Here is a 23,320-nt window from a genome sequence, read left to right as displayed (position 1 = left end):
GCGCAGGCGGGTCCCAGACATCTAAGGGCATCACAGGCCTATTATTGCTCAATCTTGGGTGGCTGAATGCCACTTGTCCCTCTAAGAAGTTGGACACTGACCGCTCAAGGGTCATGTAACTAGTTAGCATGCCAGAGTCTCGTTCGTTATTGGAATTAACCAGACAAATCGCTCCACTAACCAAGAATGGCCATGCACCACCACCCACAGAATCGAGAAAGAGCTCTCAATCAGTCAATCCTGTCTGTGTCTGGGCCGGGTAAGGTTTCCCGTGTTGAGTCAAATTAAGCTGCAGGCTTCACTCCTGGTGGTGCCCTTCCGTCAATTCCTTTAAGTTTCAGCTTTGCAACCATACTCCCCCCAGAACCCAAAGACTTGGGTTTCCTGGGAGCTGCCTGGTGGGTCATGGGAATAACGCCGCCGGATCGCCAGTCGGCATCGTTTATGGTCGGATCTACGACAGTATCTGATCGTCTTCGAACCTCTGACTTTCATTCTTGATTAATGAAAACATTCTTGGCAAATGCTTTCACTCTAGGCCATCTTGTGCTGGTCCAAGAATTTCACCTCTAGCGGCACAATACGAATGCCCCCAGCCGTCCCTCTTAATCATGGCCCCATTTCCGAAAACCAACAAAATAGAACCGAAGTCCTATTCCATTATTCTTAGCTGCAGTATGCCGGTGGCCGGCCTGCTTTGAACACTCTAATTTTCTCAAAGTAAATGTTTAGGGCCCCGCAGGACACTCAGCTAACAGCATTGAGGGGGCACCAAGAGGCAGGGGAGGCAGGGGCTGGGACAGGCTGGCCAACATGGTGCCCATCCATAAGAAGGGCCGGTTGGATGAGCCAGGGAATTACAGGCCTGTCAGCCTGACCTCAGTGCCAGGCAAGATCATGGAACAGGTCATCCTGAGTTCAATAACACAACACTTACAGGATGACCAAGGGATCAGGCCTAGCCAGCATGGATTTAGGAAGGGCAGGTCCTGCCTGACCAACCTGATCTCCTTCTATGATCAGGTGACCCGCCTGGTGGATGTGGGGAGGCCTGTTGATGTAGTCTACCTGGACCTCAGCAAGGCCTTTGACACTGTCCCCCATAGCAAACTCCTGGCCAAGCTGTCAGCCCATGGCTTGGACGGGAGCACACTGCGATGGGTTAGGAACTGGCTGGAGGGCCGAGCCCAGAGAGTGGTGGTGAATGGTGCCACATCCAGCTGGCAGCCAGTCACTAGTGGTGTGCCCCAAGGATCAGTGCTGGGCCCTGTGCTCTTTAACATCTTCATTGATGATCTGGAGGAGGGCATTGAGTCCATCATCAGTAAATTTGCCAACGACACCAAGCTGGGGGCAAGAGTTGATCTGCTGGAGGGTAGAGAGGCTCTGCAGAGGGACCTCGACAGGCTGGACAGATGGGCAGAGTCCAACGGCATGAGGTTTAACACATCCAAGTGCCGGGTTCTGCACATTGGCCACAACAACCCCAGGCAGTGGTACAAGCTGGGGTCAGAGTGGCTAGAGAGCAGCCAGGCAGAGAGGGACTTGGGGGTGCTGGTTGATGGTAGGCTGAACATGAGCCTGCAGTGTGCCCAGGCAGCCAAGAGGGCCAATGGTATCCTGGCCTGCATCAAGAACAGTGTGGCCAGCAGGAGCAGGGAGGTCATTCTGCCCCTGTACACTGCACTGGTTAGGCCACACCTCGAGTACTGTGTCCAGTTCTGGGCCCCTCAGTTTAGGAAGGATGTTGACTTGCTGGAACGAGTCCAGAGAAGAGCAACAAAGTTGGTGAGGGGTTTGGAACACAAGCCCTATGAGGAGAGGCTGAGGGAGCTGGGGCTGCTTAGCCTGGAGAAGAGGAGACTCAGGGGTGACCTTATCACTCTCTACAACTACCTGAAGGGAGGTTGTAGACAGGCTGATGATGGTCTCTTCTCCCAGGCACCCAGTACCAGAACAAGAGGACACAGTCTCAGGCTGCGCCAGGGGAGGTTCAGGTTGGATGTTAGGAAGAAGTTCTATACAGAAAGAGTGATTGCGCTATGGAATGGGTTGCCCGGGGAGGTGTTGGAGTCGCCGTCATTGAAGGTGTTCAGAAGGAGATTTGATGGGGTGCTTGGTGCCACGGGTTAGCTGTTTGGGTGTGTTGGATTGGTTGATGGGTTGGACACGATGATCTTGAAGGTCTCTTCCAACCTGGTTTGGTTTATTCTAATAAAGGTTTATTCTAATAAAGGCGGTGGCTCGCCTCACAGCAGACTGCCAGCTTGATCCCAAGATCCAACTGCAAGCTTTTTAACTGCAGCAACTTTAAGATGTGCTATTGGAGCTGGAATTACCGCAGCTACTGGCACCCTCCAATGGATCCTCGCTCAAGAATTTAAAGTGTGCTCATTCCAATTACAGGGCCTCAAAAGAGTCCTGTATTGTTACCTATCATCACTACCTCCCCGGGTTGGGAATGGGTAATTTGCGCACCTGCTGCCTTCCTTGGATGTGGTAGCCATTTCTTAGGCTCCCTCTCTGGAATCAAACCCCAATTCCCCATCACCCATGGTCACCACGGTAGGCACAGACAGTACCATCGAAAGTTGATAGGGCAGACATTCGAATGGGTCGTTGCCACCATGGGGGCATGCAATCGGCTCAAGGTTATCTAAAGTCACCAAAGCTACTGGGCAGGCGCAGGTTGGTTTTGGTCTGATAAATACACACGTCCCTGGAGGTCGGCACTCATCAGCATGTATTAGTTCTAGAATTACCACAGTTATCCAAGGAGTGGGAGAGGAGCGACCAAAGGAACCATAACTGATTTAATGAGCCATTTGCAGTTTCGCTGTACGACCCACCTGTACACACACATGGCTTAAGCTTTGAGACAAGCATATGCTACTGGCAGGATCAACCAAGTAGCTGCAACCCAAGGCACATGCGCATACACCCGGCACACCGGCGTGCCCTGCCAACTCGTCTATCTAGAACACAATCCGCCACAGTCCCCCACTCTCTCCTGCTGCTGTCGACTGGCTCTGACCCACAGGAGCAGCATCATGGATGCAGCCATGGTGTCATGGCAATGATGCTACCAGTGGCAGGGAATGAGAACCAGGCACCTTGGGCAGGGCAGATGGCACTGGTGTCCCCTGAGGTGATGGTGCCTCTCCAACCCTGGCAGGCTGGCTCCTCCCACAATACCATGGATAAGGCAGCCAGCACCCACTGACACAGCTAGTTCCTTCATGTGTGCATGCAAGCCACGTGGTGACAGTGTCTGGCTGGGGCTCACCTATCCCCAAGGCTGGTCCTTGGCCACCAGATCTCAGGCATAATTCAGGCAGCAGCAGCAGAAGCGAGCAATACCGACATGCCCGGCAGGGAGAAGGCCTTCTTCTCTTTCCCTGACTTGCCACAGGAGCACCAGGACGTGCTAGAGGAGACAGGGACCTGTGGAGATGGGGCGTGACCCCAGCAAGCAGGACCCTAGCCAGGGCAGTTTGCTCAGCAGTGGGCAGTGGTACAGTGAAATAGCCACCGCTATTACAACAGAAAACCATCAGGACCCCACCAGGGCAGGTGAGGCCTAACGCATAGCTCATCTTTTGGTGCTTTTAACTCCTACTTTTGCAACAAAGCCACTGCTCTCTCAGCTCAGCCAACCCCTGCTGCACGCGGCTGGCACCCATGGGTACCCACACCAAGGACAATGCCAGTGCCTCGCACGTTTTAGGACTCCTGAAAACTCGCGGGGCAGCACAACAGTCACAAAACCAGTTTCAGTAGACAAGTCCAGAACCCTGCCCCAGCACCAGGGGAGAGGGTGGAAACGGGAGGATGTGGTGAGGCACGCACACTGCTGCCAACACCACAGTGTCCCACTGTAACCACTCAGGACTGGGAAGAGGACAACACATCACACACAACGGGAAGTGAATTGGAAAGGAAGACGCCCTTGCCCTGCTGGCTGGGGACCCTTTCAGATGCAACTCAAAAGGCCTCATTGATCACAAGGACAGAAGGAGAAAAGAAAGCAAGCAGAGGCCCCACAGCTTTCGTTTCTGGGACAGCAACAGCCACGCACATCCTCCACCACCCTCTAGAGCAGCCAAACAGGCACGGGGCACAGCATGCAGGCAAGACATCAAACCCTGTGGAGGTGGCCCCTACAGCTGGGCAGCCACGGGTCACCTTCCAATGCACCCGGGGACGCCCCCAGGGTGCGCTACCAGATAGGTGGAAGGGAGGAGTTCGAGGAGCTCATCGGCCACCCAGCTCCACATGAGCAACATTCTTTCCTTCAGAGTCCAAATCAGGCGAGAACTGAGAAGCAGAGCCACGCAAAGCTCAAACACCTCACTCCCTGGCCTCCAAGCATTTTAGAGTGCCGTCAGATGCCAGGTTCGGGAAGCGAAAAAAATACAGAGGACCCACACCTCCCAAAAGCCAACATCGTGGGGGCCAGGCAGAAGACAATGAAGACTCCACGCAGCCTCAGCCACCCAGCGGTCAGCTGCCATCTCACAGGGACTGGCAGGGCAGCTGCCAACCATGCGGTTCTGGCCCACTTCATAGGCTCCAGCTCTTATCTGCAGAGAGGAAACCAAAGGGCTCCAAGGCTCCACCACCTTAGCCCGTACAATCCCATCACCGAGCCCTCCGACACCAGAGAAGCCGCGGGGGCAGGCCCGACATAATGGGCACTCAACCCCCACAAAAAAGAAAGGCTTCACGCTGGCAGAAACAAATGGATGAGGTGATGCCACCTCATCCGTGCCATCCCAGGGCCCTAGGGAGCTGGGGGGACAGCCATGATAGGCTGGTGGAGTCTCCCCAGGGCCCCCCAAGGTAATACAGAACACAGCTGGAGAGAGAGAGATCATCTTTGCAGGCCTCAGATAAGGAGAGGATGAAGAAAAGGTGATAAATTGTGAAGTCAGAAATTTTCTTGAAGACAAGAAAGAATAGAAACTCTAATAGACAATTAAGACTTTCACTAATGAGTCCACCCCTCTCTGAGCATGCATGAACCTCAGGATCAGCTAGTGGACAGAGTGATGGGGAACATTGGAGCATCAGAAGGGAAGGAGGTCAGGGGGATTCAAGACCCCAAAATTTGCCAGAGGCTGGAAGTGCACATGCAGAAGAGACATTTGCAACCATTAGCATGAGCTCCGAGAGACTGATGAAGAGGTTAAAGATTTCTGGGTAAAGTAATGAAATGCATCGATGTGTGCTTCAAACGCTGTAACCAAGCCCTCTTCGGCAGGTGCAGACTTTGCTGGGAGACCCCTCTGCACCTCCCAATCTGAAATCAAGCCTCCCTAAACGTTCAAACCAGTCTTGGAGCATTTGAATCCCAGATTTTCAGTACCAGAACCACCCCGGCTCAGGCTGCTTGGGGCTCTGAGCAACCTGCTCTAGTTGCAGATGTCCCTGCTGACCGCAGGCCGTCGCCCTGGATGAGCTACTAAAATACTTCCCACCCAAATCACTCTGTGCCGCTCCAACCCTCTACAACTACCTGAAAGGTGGTTGTAGCCAGGAAGGGCCTGGTCTCTTCTCCCAGGCAACCAGCACCAGAACAAGAGGACACAGTCTCAAGCTGTGCCAGGGGAGGTTTAGACTCGAGGTGAGGAGAAAGTTCTTCACCGAGCGAGTCATTCGTCATTGGGATGTGCTGCCCAGGGAGGTGGTGGAGTCCCCATCCCTGGAGGTGTTCAAGAAGAGATTGGACGTGGCACTTGGTGCCATGGTTCAGTAATGAGGTCTGTGGTGACAGCTTGGACTTGATGATCCTCGAGGTCTCTTCCAACCTTAGTTATACTGTGTGATACTGTGATACTGTAACCACACAAGGCCGGAGCGCTCCGGGCCCCGCAGCAACCCCGAACGCACGGCGCCACCGTCCCCGGTCCCCCCTACCACCGCCCCCCGGCCCCGCCTGCCGCCGCTCCCGGCCCCGCCTGCCTCCGCCCCCCGGCCCCGCCTGCCACCGCCCCCGGCCCCGCCTGCCGCCGCTCCCAGTCCCCCCTGCCATCGCCCCCCGGTCCCCCCTGCCACCGCCCCCCGGCCCCCCCCTGCCACCGCCCCCCGGTCCCCCCTGCCACCGCCCCCCGGTCCCCCTCTGCCTCCGCCCCCCGGCCCCGCCTGCCACCGCCCCCGGCCCCGCCTGCCGCCGCCCCCGGCCCCGCCTGCCACCGCCCCCCGGCCCCGCCTGCCGCCGCTCCCGGCCCCGCCTGCCACCGCCCCCGGCCCCGCCTGCCACCGCCCCCGTACCGCCGCGTCACTTCCTGTGCCGGAGCGGGTGCCATGGCCGTGCTGGCCTCCAACCCTAACAATCCTGTGGTCTTCTTCGATGTCACCATCGGCGGGCAGGTGGGCGAGGCGCGGCCCGCGTGCTGCGGGGCTGTGCTGGGCTGGAGAGGGGCTGGAGAGGGGCTGCAGTGGAGCGCCGAGGGAGGGGAGGGGAGGCGAGGGGAGCTCTACGGAGTGGGGTCGGCAGGGTGCGTGGCGGGGGAGAGGGGGCTGTAGAGGTTAATTGAAGGTGTATGAGCACAGCGGTTGTGGGGGTGCATTGGGCAGGGTCTTGTAACTGGAGGGGGTTGGAGGGGAGCACTTAAGGGCATGGAGGGGGTCTGCAGTGGCCATCTGGGAGCACTTTTGCAGGGCTGTATAGCTCAGGTTTCTGTAGGGGTTTAATTGGGCAGGTGGGAGCGCAAAGGAGGTGCAGCTGGGAGGGGGAGCGGCCCAAGAGTTCATTGCGCGGCTTGCAGGGGGCCAACCGGAAGAGCTTCGAGGGGTGCAGCAAGAGGGAGCAGCAGGCACCTGTACGGTGATGGGATGCATGGGAAAGGGCTTGTGGTAACTGCTACAGGGGAGGGATCCAGAAGTGTTTTGTGAGGGACTCACAGGGAGGTGAGGGTGCAGCAGGAGGTTGAGTATGGGGAAGAATGCTAGATGTGGACCCTGGTGTGTGTGAGTAGGGCCCAGAAAGCTCACCTGGCCACTGTCTCCCCAGGAGGTTGGGCGCATGAAGATTGAGCTGTTTGCTGATGTTGTACCCAAAACAGCTGAGAACTTCAGGTATGGAGCAGCCAGTGTTCCTGCAGCTCAGCCTGGACCCATGCTGCAGAGGAATGTTCAGGAATGTCTCTGGAAGCAGAGTGACTACTTGCCCCCTGCAAGCACTGCACCCTCTTTGTTCCTCTCTCTGTTCCCAGAGAGGTGTGACCTTGCAGCTTCCTAATCTGCTGGGGGAGTCTGTGTGGCTGGAAGGCAATGGGCCCCTGTTTCTCTCTGCTCCCTCTGTGGAGCTTTTGATACACTTGGTGCATTTATAGAATCATACAATTACAGAGCTGTGGGGGTCGGTAGGGACCTCTGGAGGTCATCGAGCCCAACCACCTGCTAAAGCAGTTATGCCAGGGGCAGGTTGCAAAGGAACACGTCCAGGAGGGTTTGGAAAGTCTTCAGAGAAAGAGACTCCACAACCTCCCTGGACAGCTTGCTCCAGGGTTCTGTCATCCTCCAAGAAGTTTCTTCATAAGTTCAAGTGAGACCTCCTGTGTTCCAGTGTGCACTTGTTGCCCCTTATGCAGTCACTGGCCACCTTCTGCCTTTTATAAGAAGCAGTCCCTCAATACCATGGTGGAGTTCTCCTGGCACTGGCTGAAAGATGTACTGCTTGGACATCCCACTTCCACAGAATACCCATGGAGATACCTTATTCATTGTGAAAGATGGTGCCTGCTCCCCATTCACTTTCTCTCAATATCCTCAGTGTTACATATCTGCCCCTCTCAGCTGTAGAAAGCAAAGAAGTTTGGTTTGAAACAGCAGTGGGGAGGCATTGCTGCCTGTTCCTGTGTCACTGGGGAGGTCCCCAGTACAGTAAGGAAAGCCCTGTACAGTAGGCAATGCATGGTGAGTGAGCCTATGTGTCCTCAGAGTTCATCTCTAACCTCACACTCTGCTCTTGTTTTTGTTTTCCAGGCAGTTCTGCACGGGGGAATTCAGGTGAGTGGGTTAAGGTGCTCTTTTAAGCAGCCTACTCAGAGAAACAGGGCTGGGTGAGGAGGAATAAGGCTCTAAGATTTCTCTTACTACAATAGCACAACCTGCAAGGGTTACAGAAGTCTGCTCTGAGGAAGTTGTGCCAGGCTCAGTCAGTCACAGACAAGGCAGGCTTCCCCTTCTGGCCATGGCTTTGGGCTCAGGTTGCTCTAAAAATCCCTTTCTGCAAACCTCCCTTGCTGATGCTGCACACCATGCTGGGATCCCATGAAGACAATGGTGCACATGTTGTAGGGAAGCATGTTAATGAGCATGCAGAGCCCATTCAGAGTGGTGTCCCTTGTCTTCTGATGGCACCAGGCTGGAGCATTTGGCTGTGTAGCAAGCAGCTGATAACATACAGGGAGCTTCGTTCCTGGAAAGCTTTTGTGTGGGGATAGCCAGTAAGGGGCAATGATTTTCCTTTTTGTTTCCCTGCAGGAAGGATGGTGTGCCCATAGGTTACAAAGGAAGCACTTTCCACAGGTAATTCATCTACTTAAACAGCAGCCTGAGCTAGAGGTGGTTTTGAGAGCTGCCTCAAGGGCCTTAGTGGTCTAAGAGTCATTTTGTAGGTCAGTGATAATGTCATCCCTCTGGGGATTTGTGGGCTTCAGGGATGTTCTCAGATGTGCATTTTGGGATCACTGGGAGGGATCCCCTGTACCTGGTGTGCCAGGTCAGAGATGGTTTCCTGGCATCAGTCACCTAATCACTGTCCCTGTTTGAGCAGCAGGTCCCAAACTACCTGTGGATTGTAGATTGTGGCATTTGTAGACCCTGATAACTTTGGTTGTGCTGCAAAGCAGAGCTCCTTTTTACCACGTTAAGCTTCTTGAGGCATTTGTCTGCTGAGGACTAAGTAGTGTTTTACTTTTTAGGGTTATAAAAGATTTCATGATCCAAGGAGGTGACTTTGTAAACGTATGTACTTCTCTATTCCTTTTACACTTGTACTGTGTGCTCTAATGTGCAGCTCCTTCCAAGGACTGGTGACATCTGTTGGCTCTCAGCAGTGGCAGGAGGTTTCCTCATGGCACTGCTGCCACTTCACTGCAGCAGGGCAGAAAATCCTTGAAAACAAATGTGGAGTCTCAGCTGACCATACCTTCTGCATCCCAAAGTATTTCCTCTCTACAGAGGTGTGGCACCGCATCTGGAGGCTTTCAAATGGCCAAAAATGTTTATACTCTGTTGTTAGAGAATCCTGGAGTGGCTCAGGTTGGAAGGGTTTGCGATGACACCAAGCTGTGTGGTGCAGCAGGCAGCTGGAGGCCATCGAGACAGGCTGGAGAGGTGGGCACAAGCCAACCTCATGAGGTTCAACAAGACCAAATGCAAGGTCCTGCAGCTGGGTTGGGGCAATCCCAAATATCAATATAGGCTGGGCAGGGACTGACTTGAAAGCAGCTCTGAAAAAAAGGTCTTGGGGGTGCTGGGGGAGGAGAAGCTCAGCAGGAGCCAGCAGGGAGCACTTGCAGCCCAGAGAGCCAAGCAGAGCCTGGGCTGCAGCAAGAGAAGTGTGGCCAGCAGGGCCAGGGAGGAGATTCTGCCCCTCTGCTCCACTCTGCTGAGACCACAGCTGGAGCTCTGTGTCCAGTTCTGGAGCCTCTGTGCCAGGAAGGCTCTGGAGGTGCTGGAAGATGTCCAGAGAAGGGCCAGGAGGAGGAGCAGAGGGCTGGAGCTGCTCTGCTGTGAGCACAGCCTGAGAGAGTTGGGGTTGTGCAGGCTGGAGAGGAGAAGGCTCCCAGGAGACCTCATTGTGGCCTTCCAGGATCTGCAGGGGGCCCCAAGAAAGCTGGGGAGGGACTTTGGAGGGTGTCAGGGAGTCATAGGACTCGGGGGTGGGGGGGGTGGAGGGGATGGAGCAAAACTAGAAATGGGGATATTGGATGTGAGTAAGAAGTTGTTCCCCATGAGGGTGGTGAGAGCCTGGCACAGGTTGCCCAGGGAGGTGGTGGAAGCCTCCTGCCTGGAGGTGTTTGCAGCCAGGCTGGAGGTGGCTGTGAGCAACCTGCTGTAGTGTGAGGTGTCCCTGCCCATGGCAGGGGGTTGGAGCTGGCTGAGCCTTGAGGTCCCTTCCAACCCTGACAGTTCTGTGATTCTATGATCTCAGAGCTCATCTGCTCCAACCTCCCTACCACAGGCAGGGTCACCTCTCAACCAGACTCAGCTGCTCAAGGCCTCATCTAATCTGGCCTTAAACACTCCCAGGGAGAAAGCAGCCACAGCCTCCCTGGGCAACCTGTTGCAGAGTCTCACCACCCTCACACTGAACAACTTCTTCCTCAGATCTAGTCTAACCCTGCTCTGCCTCAGCTTCAAACCATTCCCCCTTCTCCTGCCTCCAGACACCCTCAGGAAAAGTCTCTCTGCAGCCTTCCTGCAGGATCCCTTCAGGTACTGTCAGGCAGCTCTAAGGTCCCCCTGGAGCCTTCTCCTCTTCAGGCTGAATACCCCCAGTTCTCTCAGCCTGTACTCACAGCAGAGCTGCTCCAGCCCTTGGATCTGATCTTCTTTGTGGCCCCCTCTGGACTCCCTCCAACTTTGGTTGAACCTCATGCAGTTAGCCCTAGCCCACTTCTCAAGCCTGCCAAGATCCTTCTGGATGCCATCCCTGCCCTCTAGTGAGTCCATTGCTCAACCCTCAAGCAAAAGGACAGGGTCAAACTCCACCCAAAATGGATGTAGAGCCATTTATATCCACCAGCAACAAACACACTTCATGTTTCGTGCATGAGGAGGAGCAGTGACTGGTTTCTGCCTACACAGTGCAGTGTTAAGTCACCCAAACGTTGGCAGAATCCTCAAAGCCGGTAAAGATCAATTCCAAGCCTCCTGGAGTGAGATGGAGGCAGGGAAAAGGGAGGTGACTAAGGGCTGGTGTGATGAGGAAAGCAGAAGTGGTTGTGCAGAAACACTCAGCTGATGGGATGGTTGCTTCTTTAAGCTTATTTGCTGTCATTCCACTGAAAACAAGGAAGTGATCTCTGTTCAGCAAGAGCTGACCTAACAGGAAAATGAGATGTCAGCAATATCCTGTGTGCAGCTCCACACCTTCTGCTCTTCTTGCCTTGCCCTCGCTTCTGTTCCTGGTGTTCTCTGTACTCCACTGAGCTGCCAGCTTCTAGCCAGGCACAGGCTGGCTGAGCAGTCAGGCTGTTCTGGCTCCTCAAGTGGCTATCCAAGAAGTCTGATTTATAGAACTGTAGAATCACAGAATGGTTTGGGTCAGAAGGGACCTCCAGTAGTCACTTAGTTCAGGCCCCCTGCAGTCACCAGGGACATCTTAGCTCAGCTTGCTTTGTCAAGCCTGACCTTGAATATCTCCAAGCACAGGGCCCCAGTTAACCTCTGAGCAACTTGTAGTGTTCCACTGTCCTCATGGTGCTGAACTTGTCCTCACATCCAGTCTCAATCTGCTCTGGTTCAAAGCCATTGTCCCTGCTCCTGTCCCTGCAGGTCTTTGCCAGCAGTCCCTCTGCAGCCTTCTTGCAGCCCCTTCAGGTACTGGAAGGTTGCTCTGAGGTCTCCCTGGAGCTTACTCTTCTCCAGGCTGAACACCACCAGCTCCCTCAGCCTGGCCCAGAGCAGAGCTGCTCCAACCCCCTGATGGTTTATATTGTCCTCCCCTGGACTCTTTCCATCAGGTCTGTGTCCTTCCTGTGTTGAAGGTACCAGAGCTGGATGCAGCATTCTAGAGCAGAGGAACAGAATCACCTCTCCCATCTGCTGGCCACACTGCTTTTGATGCAGCCCAGGATGCCATGTCCACTTCCCATCCACTAGAAGTCCCAAGTCCTTTTCTTCAGGGTTGCTTTTCTATCACCTTCTCCCCAGCCTGTACTGACAATGAGGATTGTCCTGGCCTGGGTGCAGGGCCCTGCACTTGCTCTTGTTGAACCTCATGAGGTTCACCTGGGGCCACTCTCCAGCTTGTCCAGATCCTTCTGGATTACATCCCATCCCTCTGGCATATCCCTCAAGCTGTGTGATGTGCTGGACTCATTGTACATCAGAGGTGGCATCCAGAAGGATCTTGATAGGCTTGAGAAGAGTGCCAGTGCCAACAGCATGAGGTTGAACCAGTCAAAGTGCAAGGTCCTACAGCTGGATCAGGCCAATCCCAGGCACAATCCAAGCTGGGTGCAGAGTGGGTTGAGAGCAGCCCTGAAGACAGAGACTTGGGGGTCTTGGTTGCTGAGCAGCTCCCCAGGAGCCAGCAGTGCCCTCATGCAGCCCAGCAGGCAGCTGTGTGCTGGGCTGCAGCCAGAGCAGTGTGGGCAGCAGGGCAAGAGAGGGAATCTTGTCCCTTGACTCTGCTCTGCTGAGACCCCACCTCCAATCCTGCCTCCAGTTCTGGTGTCCCCAACAGAAGGAGGACACAAAGCTGCTGGAGAGAGTCCAGAGAAGGCCACAAAGATGATCCAAGGGCTGGAGCAGCTCTGCTGTGAGCACAGGCTGAGGGAGCTGGTGGTGTTCAGCCTGGAGAGGAGAAGGCTCCAGGGGGACCTCAGAGCTGCTTGCCAGGACCCGAAGGGATCCTGCAGGAAGGCTGCAGAGGGATTTTGCCTGAGGGTGTCTGGAGGCAGGACAAGGGGGAATGGTTTGAAGCTGAGGCAGAGCAGGGTTAGAGTGGAGCTGATGAAGAAGTTCTTCAGTGGGAGGGTGGTGAGCCTGGCACAGGCTGCCCAGGGAGGCTGTGGCTGCCTCCTCTCTGGGGGTATTCAAGGTCAGGTTGGATGAGGCCTTGAGCAGCTGAGTTGAGACATGTCCCTGCCCCTGGTGGGGAGGTTGTGAGCAGTTGTGGGATGATGATGATGAGTTTAATTTTCTGCAGTAATTGCTCCAGAGCAGTGGCTGGCTGGGCACCTTTCTCTTGCAGGGAGATGGCACTGGAGTAGCCAGTATATACAGGGGACCTTTTGCAGATGAAAACTTCAAGCTGAAACACTCTGCTCCTGGGCTGCTCTCCATGGTGAGTGTAAAATGATGACATGGTGAAGCTACACAGCTCTTCACTTTTCTTAACTTATTTGCCAGACCATAGACATCTCCACCATTAGATCCAAGATCTGAAAGACCTGCTGTGTAACTCCTTGCCAGAAGGCTCCTCAGGGGTTAATGTCTTGAGTGCCACAAAAGTCCTGATCCTGCAGCATCCTTTCTTTGTTAAGGGTTGGAGGGCTGAGGCAGGCTCTGATCAGCTTTTGGGATAGCTTGATTCCATACAGTGGCAAGGGGTGGTGTTTTCTTCTTCCCTGATACCACCACTGACCCTGAGGTGGAAACCAAGAAGTTTGGGGTTTTGAAAGCCATGGCAGTTACTGTGGTAGCTTCCTGTTCATTGTTGTAGGACAAACTACAACCTTTGCATGTTCTCTGGCCATGCACTGACTTCTGCAGTAGAGAACAAGTGGAGCCAGTGTTTCAGTGTTCCTGTCCACAGCTGCTGCTTGCCCACTTCTTCTCAGCTGTCCTGGTCTTCCAACCGTTTGCATGGGGCATTCACTCTGTGGGTTAACCATGAAAGACATCATACAAAGAACACAGAGCTATTGGAGCAAGTCCAGAGGAGGCTGCAAAGATGCTCCAAGAGCTGGAGCAGCTCTGCTGTGAGCACAGGCTGAGAGAGCCAGGGCTGTGCAGCCTGGAGAAGAAAAGGCTCCAGGGGTCCTTGGAGCTGCCTTCCAGGACCTGAAGGGATCCTGCAGGAAGGCTGCAGAGGGACTTTTCCTGAGGGTGTCTGGAGACAGGAGAAGGGGGAATGGTTTGAAGCTGAGGCAGAGCAGGGTTAGACTAGATCTGAGGAAGAAGCTCTTCAGTAGGAGGGAGGTGAGACTCTGGCACAGGCTGCCCAGGGAGGCTGTGGCTGCCTCCTCCCTGGGGGTATTCAAGGCCAGGTTGGATGAGGCCTTGAGCAGCTGAGGATAGTTGGGAGGCATCCCTGCCTATGGTGGGGAAGTTGGAGTAGATGAGGTCTGAGGCCCCTTCCATGCTGAGCCATGCTGTGATTCTGTGATACTCTGATCCTCTTCCAAACATGGCCCAGGCAGAGGTATTGTTACACAGTTAATAAGCAGTGTTCCACAGTGTGGGAGGAGGGATGCATGCTGGCATTACCAGCTTTGTGTTAGTGTGGACATGGCCCTGCAGTTGTTCTGCTGGGCCAAACCATGGCCTGCCCCAGCTGGATCCTTCCAGAGCTGGCTGGACAGATCTTTGTAGAGCTGTTTTCTCAGCAGATGTAAATGCACTCAGATAGGAATTAAATTCCCCATCTTCTTCACACTGTTCCTGATTTGTTATTTTTCCTATCCTGGTCATCACAACAGACACACTTCTTTGTTTTAATTATTCCCAGTAAACCTTCCAAAGAGCAGACACCAGCTGTTGGTTTTGTCTTTTTCATAGTTTCATAGTTTCATTCAGGGTTGGAAGGGACCACAAGGATCATCTAGTTCCAACCCCCCTGCCATGGGCAGGGACACCCCACACTAGATCAGGCTGGACAGAGCCTCAGCCAGCCTGCTCTTAAACACCCCCAGGGACGGGGCCTCGACCACCTCCCTGGACAACCCATTCCAGGGTTTCACCACTCCCATGGTGAAGAACCTCCTCCTCACATCCAGCCTGAATCTCCCCACCTCCAGCTTCATTCCATTCCCCCTAGTCCTATCACTACCTGAGATCCTGAGAAGTCCTTCCCCAGCCTTCCTGTAGGCCCCCTTCAGATACTGGAAGGCCACAATTAGGTCTCCTCAGAGCCTTCTCTTCTGCAGACTGTACAGCCCCAACTCCTTCAGTCTGTCCTCACAGGAGAGGTGCTCCAGCCCTCTGATCATCCTTGTGGCCCTTCTCTGGACACCTTCCAGCACCTCCACATCCCTCTTGTAATAGGGGCTCCAGAACTGGACACAGTACTCCAGTACTGCCTGGGTTCCCAGGACAATGCTGCAGCCAGTAAGTAATGAACAAAATGTTCAGCCTTTTATCAGGAGCATGCTCTAGAACCCAGATTTCAGCATGGTCTAGTGCTGGGCATGCTGTTGGAGAATTATAATAAGGTGGCACCATGGCCCCTGTGCATGTTGGCATGAGCAGGTGTGGTGGTGTGCCACATCCCAGCACAGAGCACTCCTGCAGCTGGCTGTTTGGCTTGCTTTGGGTTGTGCAGCAGTTGGGTAGAAAGGAGCTAGGCTATGCCTAGAGCAACAGCTCTTTCCTGTGAGAGATGAGTCTACCTTCCAGTTTGGAAAGGCTCATGGGGGGACCTTAGAGCAGCCTTCCAGTACCTGATGGGGGCTGCTGGAGAGCTGGGGAGGGACTTTTGACAGGGTTGGGAGTGACTGGACCAGGGGGAGTGGATTGAAGCTTGAGGAGGGGAGATTGAGACTGGAGATTAGGAAAGAAGCCTTTAGAGTAAAGGGTGAGGAGGCACTGGCACAGGCTGCCCAGGGAGGCTGTGGATGTCCCCTCCCTGGAGGTGTTCAGGGCCAGGTTGGATGAGTCCTTGAGCAGCTTGGGCTGGTGGAAGGTGTCCCTGCCCATGGCAGGGGGTTGGAACTGGATTCATAGAGCACCAGGTTGGAAGGGACCTCAAGGATCATCCAGTCCAACATTTCAGGGTAAGAACAGAGTCTAAATGAGCTGGCCCAGAACCCTGGCAGGCTGGGCCTTGACACTCTCTAACGTAGGGAAATCTACCACCTCCCTGGGGAGTTTATTCCAGTGGTTCAAATGGTGAAAACATTTTTTCTGGCATCCAGTTGGAATCTCCTTGGTAGCAACTTGTGCCCATCCCCCCTTGTCTTCACCATGGGACTCTGTACAAAGGGAGTTGCTTTCCTGAGAGCTGCTGGGTACCTGTACGTGGTTATGAGGTCTCCCCTAAGCCTTCTCTTCTCCAGGCTGAGCAAGATCTGTTGTCTCAGAGTTCCTTAATATGCCATGGCTTTCAGTCCTCCTGTCATTCTTGGGGCCCTTCTCTGGACCCGTCCCAGCCTGTCCCCATCCTTCTTGTACAGCAGGGATCAAACCTGCATATGGTGCTCAAGGTGCAGCCTGCCCAACTCTGAGCAGAGTGGGACAATGACATCTTTATCCCTGCCTGTGATGCCCTGATTAAGGCAACCCAGCATCCTGGTGGCTTTCTTTGCTACTGCAGCTCATTGTTCACTCATCTTGAGCCTTTTGTCCACCAAGACCCCCGAGTCCCTTTCCCCAGTGCTGCTCTCGAGCCAGGTGGCTCCCAGCCTGAGCTGCATTCCTGGGTTATGTGTTCCTAGGTGCAAAACCCTATGCTGGGCCTCTTTAACCTGCATTCAGATGGTCTTTAAGCTCCCTTCCAACCCAAACTGTTCTGAGTCTCTGAAGTCTGGACCTGGCCACAGCTGCTGTTTTGCCCTTCTCCCCCCAGGCCAACAGTGGCCCAAGCACCAACGGCTGCCAGTTCTTCATCACGTGCTCCAAGTGCGACTGGCTGGACGGCAAGCACGTCGTCTTCGGTGAGTCCCTGCAGCCTGTGCTGCCCTCTCACAGACGCTCCTGAAGCAGCTTCTCTTCCCCCCACTTATGCCAGCAGAGGTGTCTATGCAGGCAGATGTTGTTGGGGTGAGGCATTGTTTGCATAGGCAGTGCATGGTGTGATAAAGGGCAGCAGAGTGGGTGAAGGGTCTAGAGAACAGGGCTAGTGAGGAGCAGGTGAGGGACCTGGGGGTGTTTAGTGTGGAGAAAAGGAGGCTGAAAGGAAACCTCATTGCTCTCTGCAGCTCCCTGAAAGGAGGGTTTGGGGGGGGGGGGTTGTCTATTCTCCCTTGTCTCAGGTGATAGAATGAGAGGAAATGGCCTGAAATTGTGCCAGGGGAGGGTTAGGTTGGAAGAAAACTTTCTTTGCTGCAAGAGTGGCACAGGCTGCCCAGGAAGGTGGTGGAGTCCCTATCCCTGGTGGTGCTCAAGAAACACATGGCCATGGCACTTTGGGGTATGGTTTAATGGCCTTGGTGGTATTGGGTCATGGTTGGACTCAGTGATCTGGAACAGTCTGTGCCAGGGCAGAAGGGACAGATGAGCAAAGGGATGATTTTCTTCTCCACTGTTGGAGAGGACTGAGCTTTCACCGGGGGTTTTAGATAGTAATTCTAGGAAACCACATCTGCTCATTTTTAACTTGTGTTGCCACTTCAACTTGTAGGGTTTCCAGGCCAGGCATTAGGCTGGTGTCCTCCTTACCACTTCCTCTGAATCTTAAGTAACACTGACATTGTTCATTGTGGGTTTTGTGTCCTTGGAGGCTGTGGTGGGTAGCAGACCACCCTGCTGTGTTCTAGCACAGCTGGAGTCTCAAACCCTACAGAGCTACTCATCACCCTTGCAAGCAGAAAATGTGCTCAGTCTCTTGTGAATGTGCAAAATGTTTTGAGAGGGCTTGTGTCCTTTATTAGTTTAGGGGTAGGTGTGTAGGGGTTTGAGCTGTAACTGGAGTTTAAGAGCTCAGATGGTAGCAAGAAACCAAGAAAACTCCTCCTCCCACCCCCAAAGAGGCTGGAGGTGAATCTGCCAAAGAACAGCCTGGAGTCGGTGTGGAAGTAGGAGAAGGCAATTTGTTATCAATGTATAGAGAGCAGTACCAGGGAGGGGTTCCAGGGGTGAGGCTGAATAGGAGAGTACACAAAAGCAAATGTGGATGGCCTTGTACCTCCCTCGGTGGGTGTGGATTTCAGCCCTTAAGGGAAGCCTGGATGCAGCAGGGAGAAGCCCAGGCCTGGCCACATGGCAGAGCCAGGAGGCCAGCAGTGGCTGCTGGTCCTTTCCAACAGCAAGGCAGGAGCCAAGAGGCAGATGGTTGCCGTGGCCTCCCCTTTATAGTCTTGCTGGACAGGAAGGGGGAGAGGAACAGAGCAACTCAGACCTGGGGGACCCCTCCTTCTGGGAGGAGGAAGCCAAGTCCACCTGGAACAGGTTTCTTTTGTCCCCTGGGGGAAGCAGGGCTCTCACAACCCTTCCCTCCCAGATGGGTGTAGCCCAGCACAAGGTGACAAGCCCTAAAGTGTCCCCAGCATAAGAAGGACATGGAACTGTGGGAGTGAATCCAGAGGAGGCCACGAAGATGATCCAAGGGCTGGAGCAGCTCTGCTGTGAGCACAGGCTGAGGGAGCTGGGGCTGTGCAGCATGGAGAAGACTCTGGGGGTATCTTAGAGCTGCCTGCCAGGACCTGAAGGGATCCTGCAGGAAGGCTGCAGAGGGATTTTGCCTGGGGGTGTCTGGAGACAGGAGAAGGGGGAATGGTTTGAAGCTGAGGCAGAGCAGGGTTAGATTGGAGCTGAGGAAGAAGCTCTTCAGCAGGAGGGAGGTGAGACTCTGGCACAGGCTGCCCAGAGGCAGGTTGCCCAGAGGGGGTGTTCAAGACCAGGCTGGATGAGGCCTTGAGCAGCTGAGCCTATTTGAGAGGTGTCCCTGCCTGTAGTAGGGAGGTTGGAACAGATGAGTTCTGAGGTCCCTTCAACCTGAGCTACTCCAGTAGCTATGAGCTGCACAAGACTTTCAAGGAGGAACAAAAATGCACATACCTGTGCTGAGTGGTGGAGAGCAAAGGTGAAAATGAGCTGTACTGAAGTGGATTCACTTTCTTGTTCTAGGTAAAATTGTCGATGGGCTGTTGGTCATGAGAAAAATTGAAGTAAGTTGAATTTGCCTCTTTGTCTGTGAATGTCCATGTCAGAAAGTAGTGTAGAGGATTAACCTGAGTTGTTCTGTTCTCTCCCACTGTCTGGCTCCAGGATACCAGGGAATAGCAGTGTTGATAACTTCTTAGGGGTTGTCCTCATCCTGGACTAGCAGGCAGTCTGTGGAGGCCAAGGCTGTCAGACTGATCCAGCAGTGCTGCACTCTGGTGGTTGCTGCTTAGTCTCTGAGTGGGGATTGAGAGTTTTTGGCTTTACTTGTAATGCTTTGCATTTGTTCAGGGAGCTGAATAGAAAAAAACTGTTCCATCAGCAACTTAGAGCAGAGTGTGAAGCAGATCCCTTCTGTGCCACTCCCTGGGATTTTGCAGCTGATGCTAAATCAGCACTTCTGTGACCAGCATCTTCAATCAGAAACAGTAACCTCATCTTCTGATGGCCTTCCAGAAGCTAAAGAAAAACATGCTCAGGGGTGGTGTTTGGTACCAGCACTGAGAGTGAGTGTCACAGGAGGATGATGAGTAGATTTAGCAAGTAGCAGTGAGTTCTAGACAGAGGAGATGGGCTGCATGGAGAGGCGTGTGGGCAGCAGGGCGAGAGAGGGCACTCTGCCCCCTGACTCTGCTCTGCTGAGACATCGCCTCCAGTCCTGCCTCCAGCTCTGGTGTTCCAGAGCTGCTGGAGTGAGTCCAGAGAAGGCCACAAAGATGATCAGATCCAAGGGCTGGAGCAGCTCTGCTGTGAGCACAGGCTGAGGGAGCTGGGGCTGTGCAGCCTGGAGAGGAGAAGGCTCCAGGGCGACCTTAGAGCTGCCTGTCAGGACCTGAAGGGATCCAACAGGAAGACTGCAGAGGGTGTCTGGAGGCAGGACAAGGGGGAATGGTTTGAAGCTGAGGGAGAGCAGGGTTAGACTAGATCTGAGGAAGAAGCTGTTCAGTGTGAGGGTGGTGAGACTCTGCAACAGGTTGCCCCAGGAGGCTGTGGCTGCTTTCTCCCTGGGAGTGTTTAAGGCCTGGTTGGATGAGGCCTTGAGCAGCTGAGTCTGGTTGAGAGGTGACCCTGCCTGTGGTAGGGAGGTTGGAGTGGATGAGCTCTGAGGTCCCTTCTAAACAGAGCCACTCTAGGATTCTATAACAGCAGTAACTCCATGCCACACACATGGGGTCACCTGCACAAGACCCTCTGAATCTAGATAGTGGGGCAAACACAGAGCTGACAACTGTGAGGTTGAGAGAACTTCCCACACAAGGGGAAGCATGGTACAACCCATGTGGTGGTAGTCCTCTTGGCCAGGAGCACTGGTGGAAGTGTTGTGGTGCACCTGCTTTGTGCATCACTGCAGAAAAGGGCTAGTTAAAGGGAACCAGAGGCTCAGGAGCAAGGAACCTAGTGCAGCAGAATGAGATTCAGAAGGAGGGTTGCTCTATGACTGCCCTGTTTGCAGCTTCCCCTTTGGCAGGGGCTGATAGGAAAGATGGGGACAGTCTCTTGAGCAGGGCTTGCTGTGACAGGACAAGGGGTGATGCCTTGATACTAAAAGAGGGAGATTCAGACTGGAGAGAAGGGAGACATTTGTTACACTGAGGGTGGTGAAATGCTGATGCAGGTTGCCCAGAGAGGTGGGAGATGCCCCATCCCTAGAACTGTTCCTGGTCTAGCTGGACAGGGCTCTGAGCTCCGCTTTGGTTGAAAATGTCCTGAGTGTGCACTGCAGTGGGGTTGGATTAGATGACCTTTAAATGTCATTTCCAGCCAAACCCATTCTGATTCTATCATTCTGTACAAATGCAAGTTTGCTTTGCATGTGGAGCTGTGATGGCTAGCTTTGAAGATTTAAGCCAGAGCAGCCTCAAGTGGTGTGATGGCTGTGCTCTGTTCCTTCCCTTCCATCCAAAGGATTAGAGTCTGGTCTGTATCCCAAACCTCTGCACACAGACACTTCTCGGCCAAAAGTGTGACAGTGCTTCTGTGCTGCTCAGCTGTGTCAGGGCTTCCCTGTTGCTGATGTTGCACAGGCACCTCTTCTCCAGCCTGCAAGCACACCTGCCACTCCCAGGATTTGCTGTGGTTTTTTATAAGGTTGACCATTAGATGTTTGTTTGTCTCCAGAATGTGCCTACAGGTCCAAATAACAAACCCAAGCTGCCAGTTGTGATCTCTCAGTGTGGGGAAATGTAAAGCAGAGATTGGTAAGTCTTAGTCTTCCCAGGCACCCAGTGCCATCTCCTTACTTCTCTCTTGACTCATTTTCACGTTCATTTGAGCCTGCAGAGAGCTGACTCAGCGCCGTGAGACACCAGAACATGCTTCTGTAACAGCACTAGGTTTTTGTCACCTCACCTCCCTGAACTGGCTTCCCTCTGAGCTGCACAAACATGAAAGGCAGTGCTTGAGGGTCAGATTTTGCAGGTGCAGGCAAGGGGAAGGTGGGGGTGTGGGAGCTGTGCCTTGAATGGGGCTGGGCTGCCAGGGAGGTGCAGCAGGGATCCAGCCGGTGTTACTGAGGCAGTCTGGGGGGTGGGAAGCTTCGCTTTGCCCTGCTGGTTGGTGAGCTCTGGTCGGTACAGAAAGCAGAGCATCTGTGTGTGAGGCAGGTAGAGATCAAGGAGGGAGGCAGGACTTGAGCCTGCTTGCTCAGTACAGCTGCAGGACTGCCACCACAGAAGGGCCAAGAAGCTGCCATGTTACGTGGTCTGAGACAACTGGCACTGTGCTCATCTGAAGGAGGAGGTTCCCAGAGATTGCTATTGTTCAGGCCCTATCTTGGTTAAAGCAATGGGCTCAGGGCAGAGCTCAGGCTAACATGCAGTGTTCCCTCTCTGTTTGCCTGCCCACTTCACTGTAAAAACACAAACATTTAAACAAATCTGTTGAGATTCCAGTGTGTCAGACTGCAGCCTGCCAGAAGTCTGTTCTATTGGCCTTTTTGGGGGCAGGCACAAAACCAATTCCCCACAGCTTTTGATCTTTCATTAAAAATAGTGTCCAAAGACATCTGGAATTGCCCACAAAGCTGTCTTCCCCACTTCCATAAGAAAGTCTTTCGTATCTGCAGTGCAAACTCCTGTCTGATGAAGTGACAACAGGAAACTGAATCATTGTTTGGTTTCCCTGGTGCTTCTGGTAGCATTTACAAGCTTTTGAAGGTAGGGTCAACTTCTTGAACAGGCTTCCTTGCACGTGGGCTGTGCTGATGGGTCAGGTTGTGCTCAGGCCTAGACTTGATATTTGGAAAACACCAATCTCTGGCCAACATCTAACTTGAGACTGGAAGCTTTTCGTTGCTAGTTACGAGGCGAGTGGCACCTTGCTTACTTGCCAGGCAGGTCTGGGAGCTGCCTTTCTGCACCCTTCTGGCAAGATCCATTGAAGCCAGCCAGGAGGAACAGGCACTCTTGGTTTGACCTTTGTAGGTAGATGCATCCTGCCATGGAGACCCAGGAGGGCTCCTAAGTTCTGCTCAGAGTGAAGGTGAGCATGCAGCAATCACACTGCCTTGAACCACGCTGTAGCAGCACCCAGGTCACTGCAGAGCCTTGCTGTTGTATGATGAGTTGCAAATGTCTGTTCAGCACTTTGGACCTCTTTCTTCTCTGTTTCAGTGTTCCTTCACCAGTGGTTAGGCCTCTGCTGGCCCCATGCAGTTCCAGCTCCAGCCAGTTTTTCCACTGTCCCAGTCCTCCCTGCAGGCCACATCTCCACTCTTGACATCCTCCTGCAATGATTTAATAGCTGACATCTATCTGCTGGGGACTCTGGTTTTAAATGTAAATAAAGAGTTTTGTTACATCTGTGTGCAGCATGCATCAGGTCCTGTGCTTGGGAGCAGGTTCCTCTTCAGGTGAGGGTGGCTGGAGCATTCCCAGCAAGGTGCACCAGCCTCAGCTGGTTCTATGGGGAACATTTTCTGAGCCTAGTGTTGAGGGGTACTGCTGCTAGGCCCTTGCAGAATGGGAAAGAAGGGGTGAAGGGAGCATGGCAGGGCTGTGTTCCATCAGCTCTTTTACTCAAGGCTCCCTGTCAGATAGGTTCCTCGCATCCCATAAGCTTAGGAAGTGTGGTTTAGATGAGTGGACAGTGAGGTGGAATGAGAACTGGCTGACCATCAGAGCTCAGAGAGCTGGCATCAGCAGTGCAGCTTAGTTGGAGGCCTGTAGCTCATGGTGTTCTCCAAGGGTCAGTCAGTACAGGGTCCAGTCTTGTTCATGATATTCATCAGTGACCTGGACGAAGGAGCAGAGTGCATGCTCAGCCAGTTTGCTGATGAGACAGAGCTGGGAGGGGTGGCACCCCTCAGGCTGTGCTGCCATCCAGTGAGGCCTGGACAGGCTGAGGAGCTGGGCAGAGGAACCTCATGGAGTTCAACAAGGGCCAGTGCAGGATCCTGCACCTGGGGAGGAACAAACCCTGCACCAGTGCAGGTGAGGAGGGACCTGCTGGGAAGGAGCTCCAAGGAGAGGGGCCTGGGACTGCTGGTGGACAAGTTCACCGTGAGCCAGCAGTGTGCCCTCAGGCCTCAAGAAGGCCTATGGCATCCTGGGGTACATTCAGAAGAGTGTGGCCAGCAGGTCAAGGGAGGTTCTCCATC

At 53.9% G+C, this 23,320-nt stretch overlaps 1 protein-coding gene across 2 annotated transcripts; it reads left to right on the top strand.

Annotated features, from left to right (window-relative positions):
- Window positions 1–6,271: 6,271 nt before the first annotated feature.
- Window positions 6,272–22,521, top strand: PPIH (peptidylprolyl isomerase H). 2 transcript variants are annotated; one of them, XM_068162837.1, is made up of 10 exons: window positions 6,272–6,372; window positions 7,016–7,080; window positions 7,990–8,013; window positions 8,491–8,535; window positions 8,931–8,973; window positions 12,935–13,027; window positions 16,469–16,556; window positions 18,688–18,728; window positions 20,842–20,921; window positions 22,335–22,521. In XM_068162837.1, the coding sequence occupies exons 1-9, from the start codon at window positions 6,307–6,309 to the stop codon at window positions 20,908–20,910; spliced, it is 534 nt and encodes a 177-aa protein (XP_068018938.1). In that variant the 5' UTR covers window positions 6,272–6,306; the 3' UTR covers window positions 20,911–20,921; window positions 22,335–22,521. The 2 variants fall into 2 exon arrangements, with proteins under 2 accessions (XP_068018938.1, XP_068018939.1); XM_068162838.1 differs by lacking the exon at window positions 12,935–13,027.
- Window positions 22,522–23,320: the final 799 nt, after the last annotated feature.

The sequence above is a fragment of the Melanerpes formicivorus genome, unplaced genomic scaffold (genome assembly GCF_026170545.1).
Source record: "Melanerpes formicivorus ecotype bairdi unplaced genomic scaffold, bMelFor1.0.p_v2 SCAF_67, whole genome shotgun sequence".
In the NCBI taxonomy this organism is placed as follows: Eukaryota; Metazoa; Chordata; class Aves; order Piciformes; family Picidae; genus Melanerpes; species Melanerpes formicivorus.
This window is presented reverse-complemented; position numbering and strand designations above follow the sequence as displayed.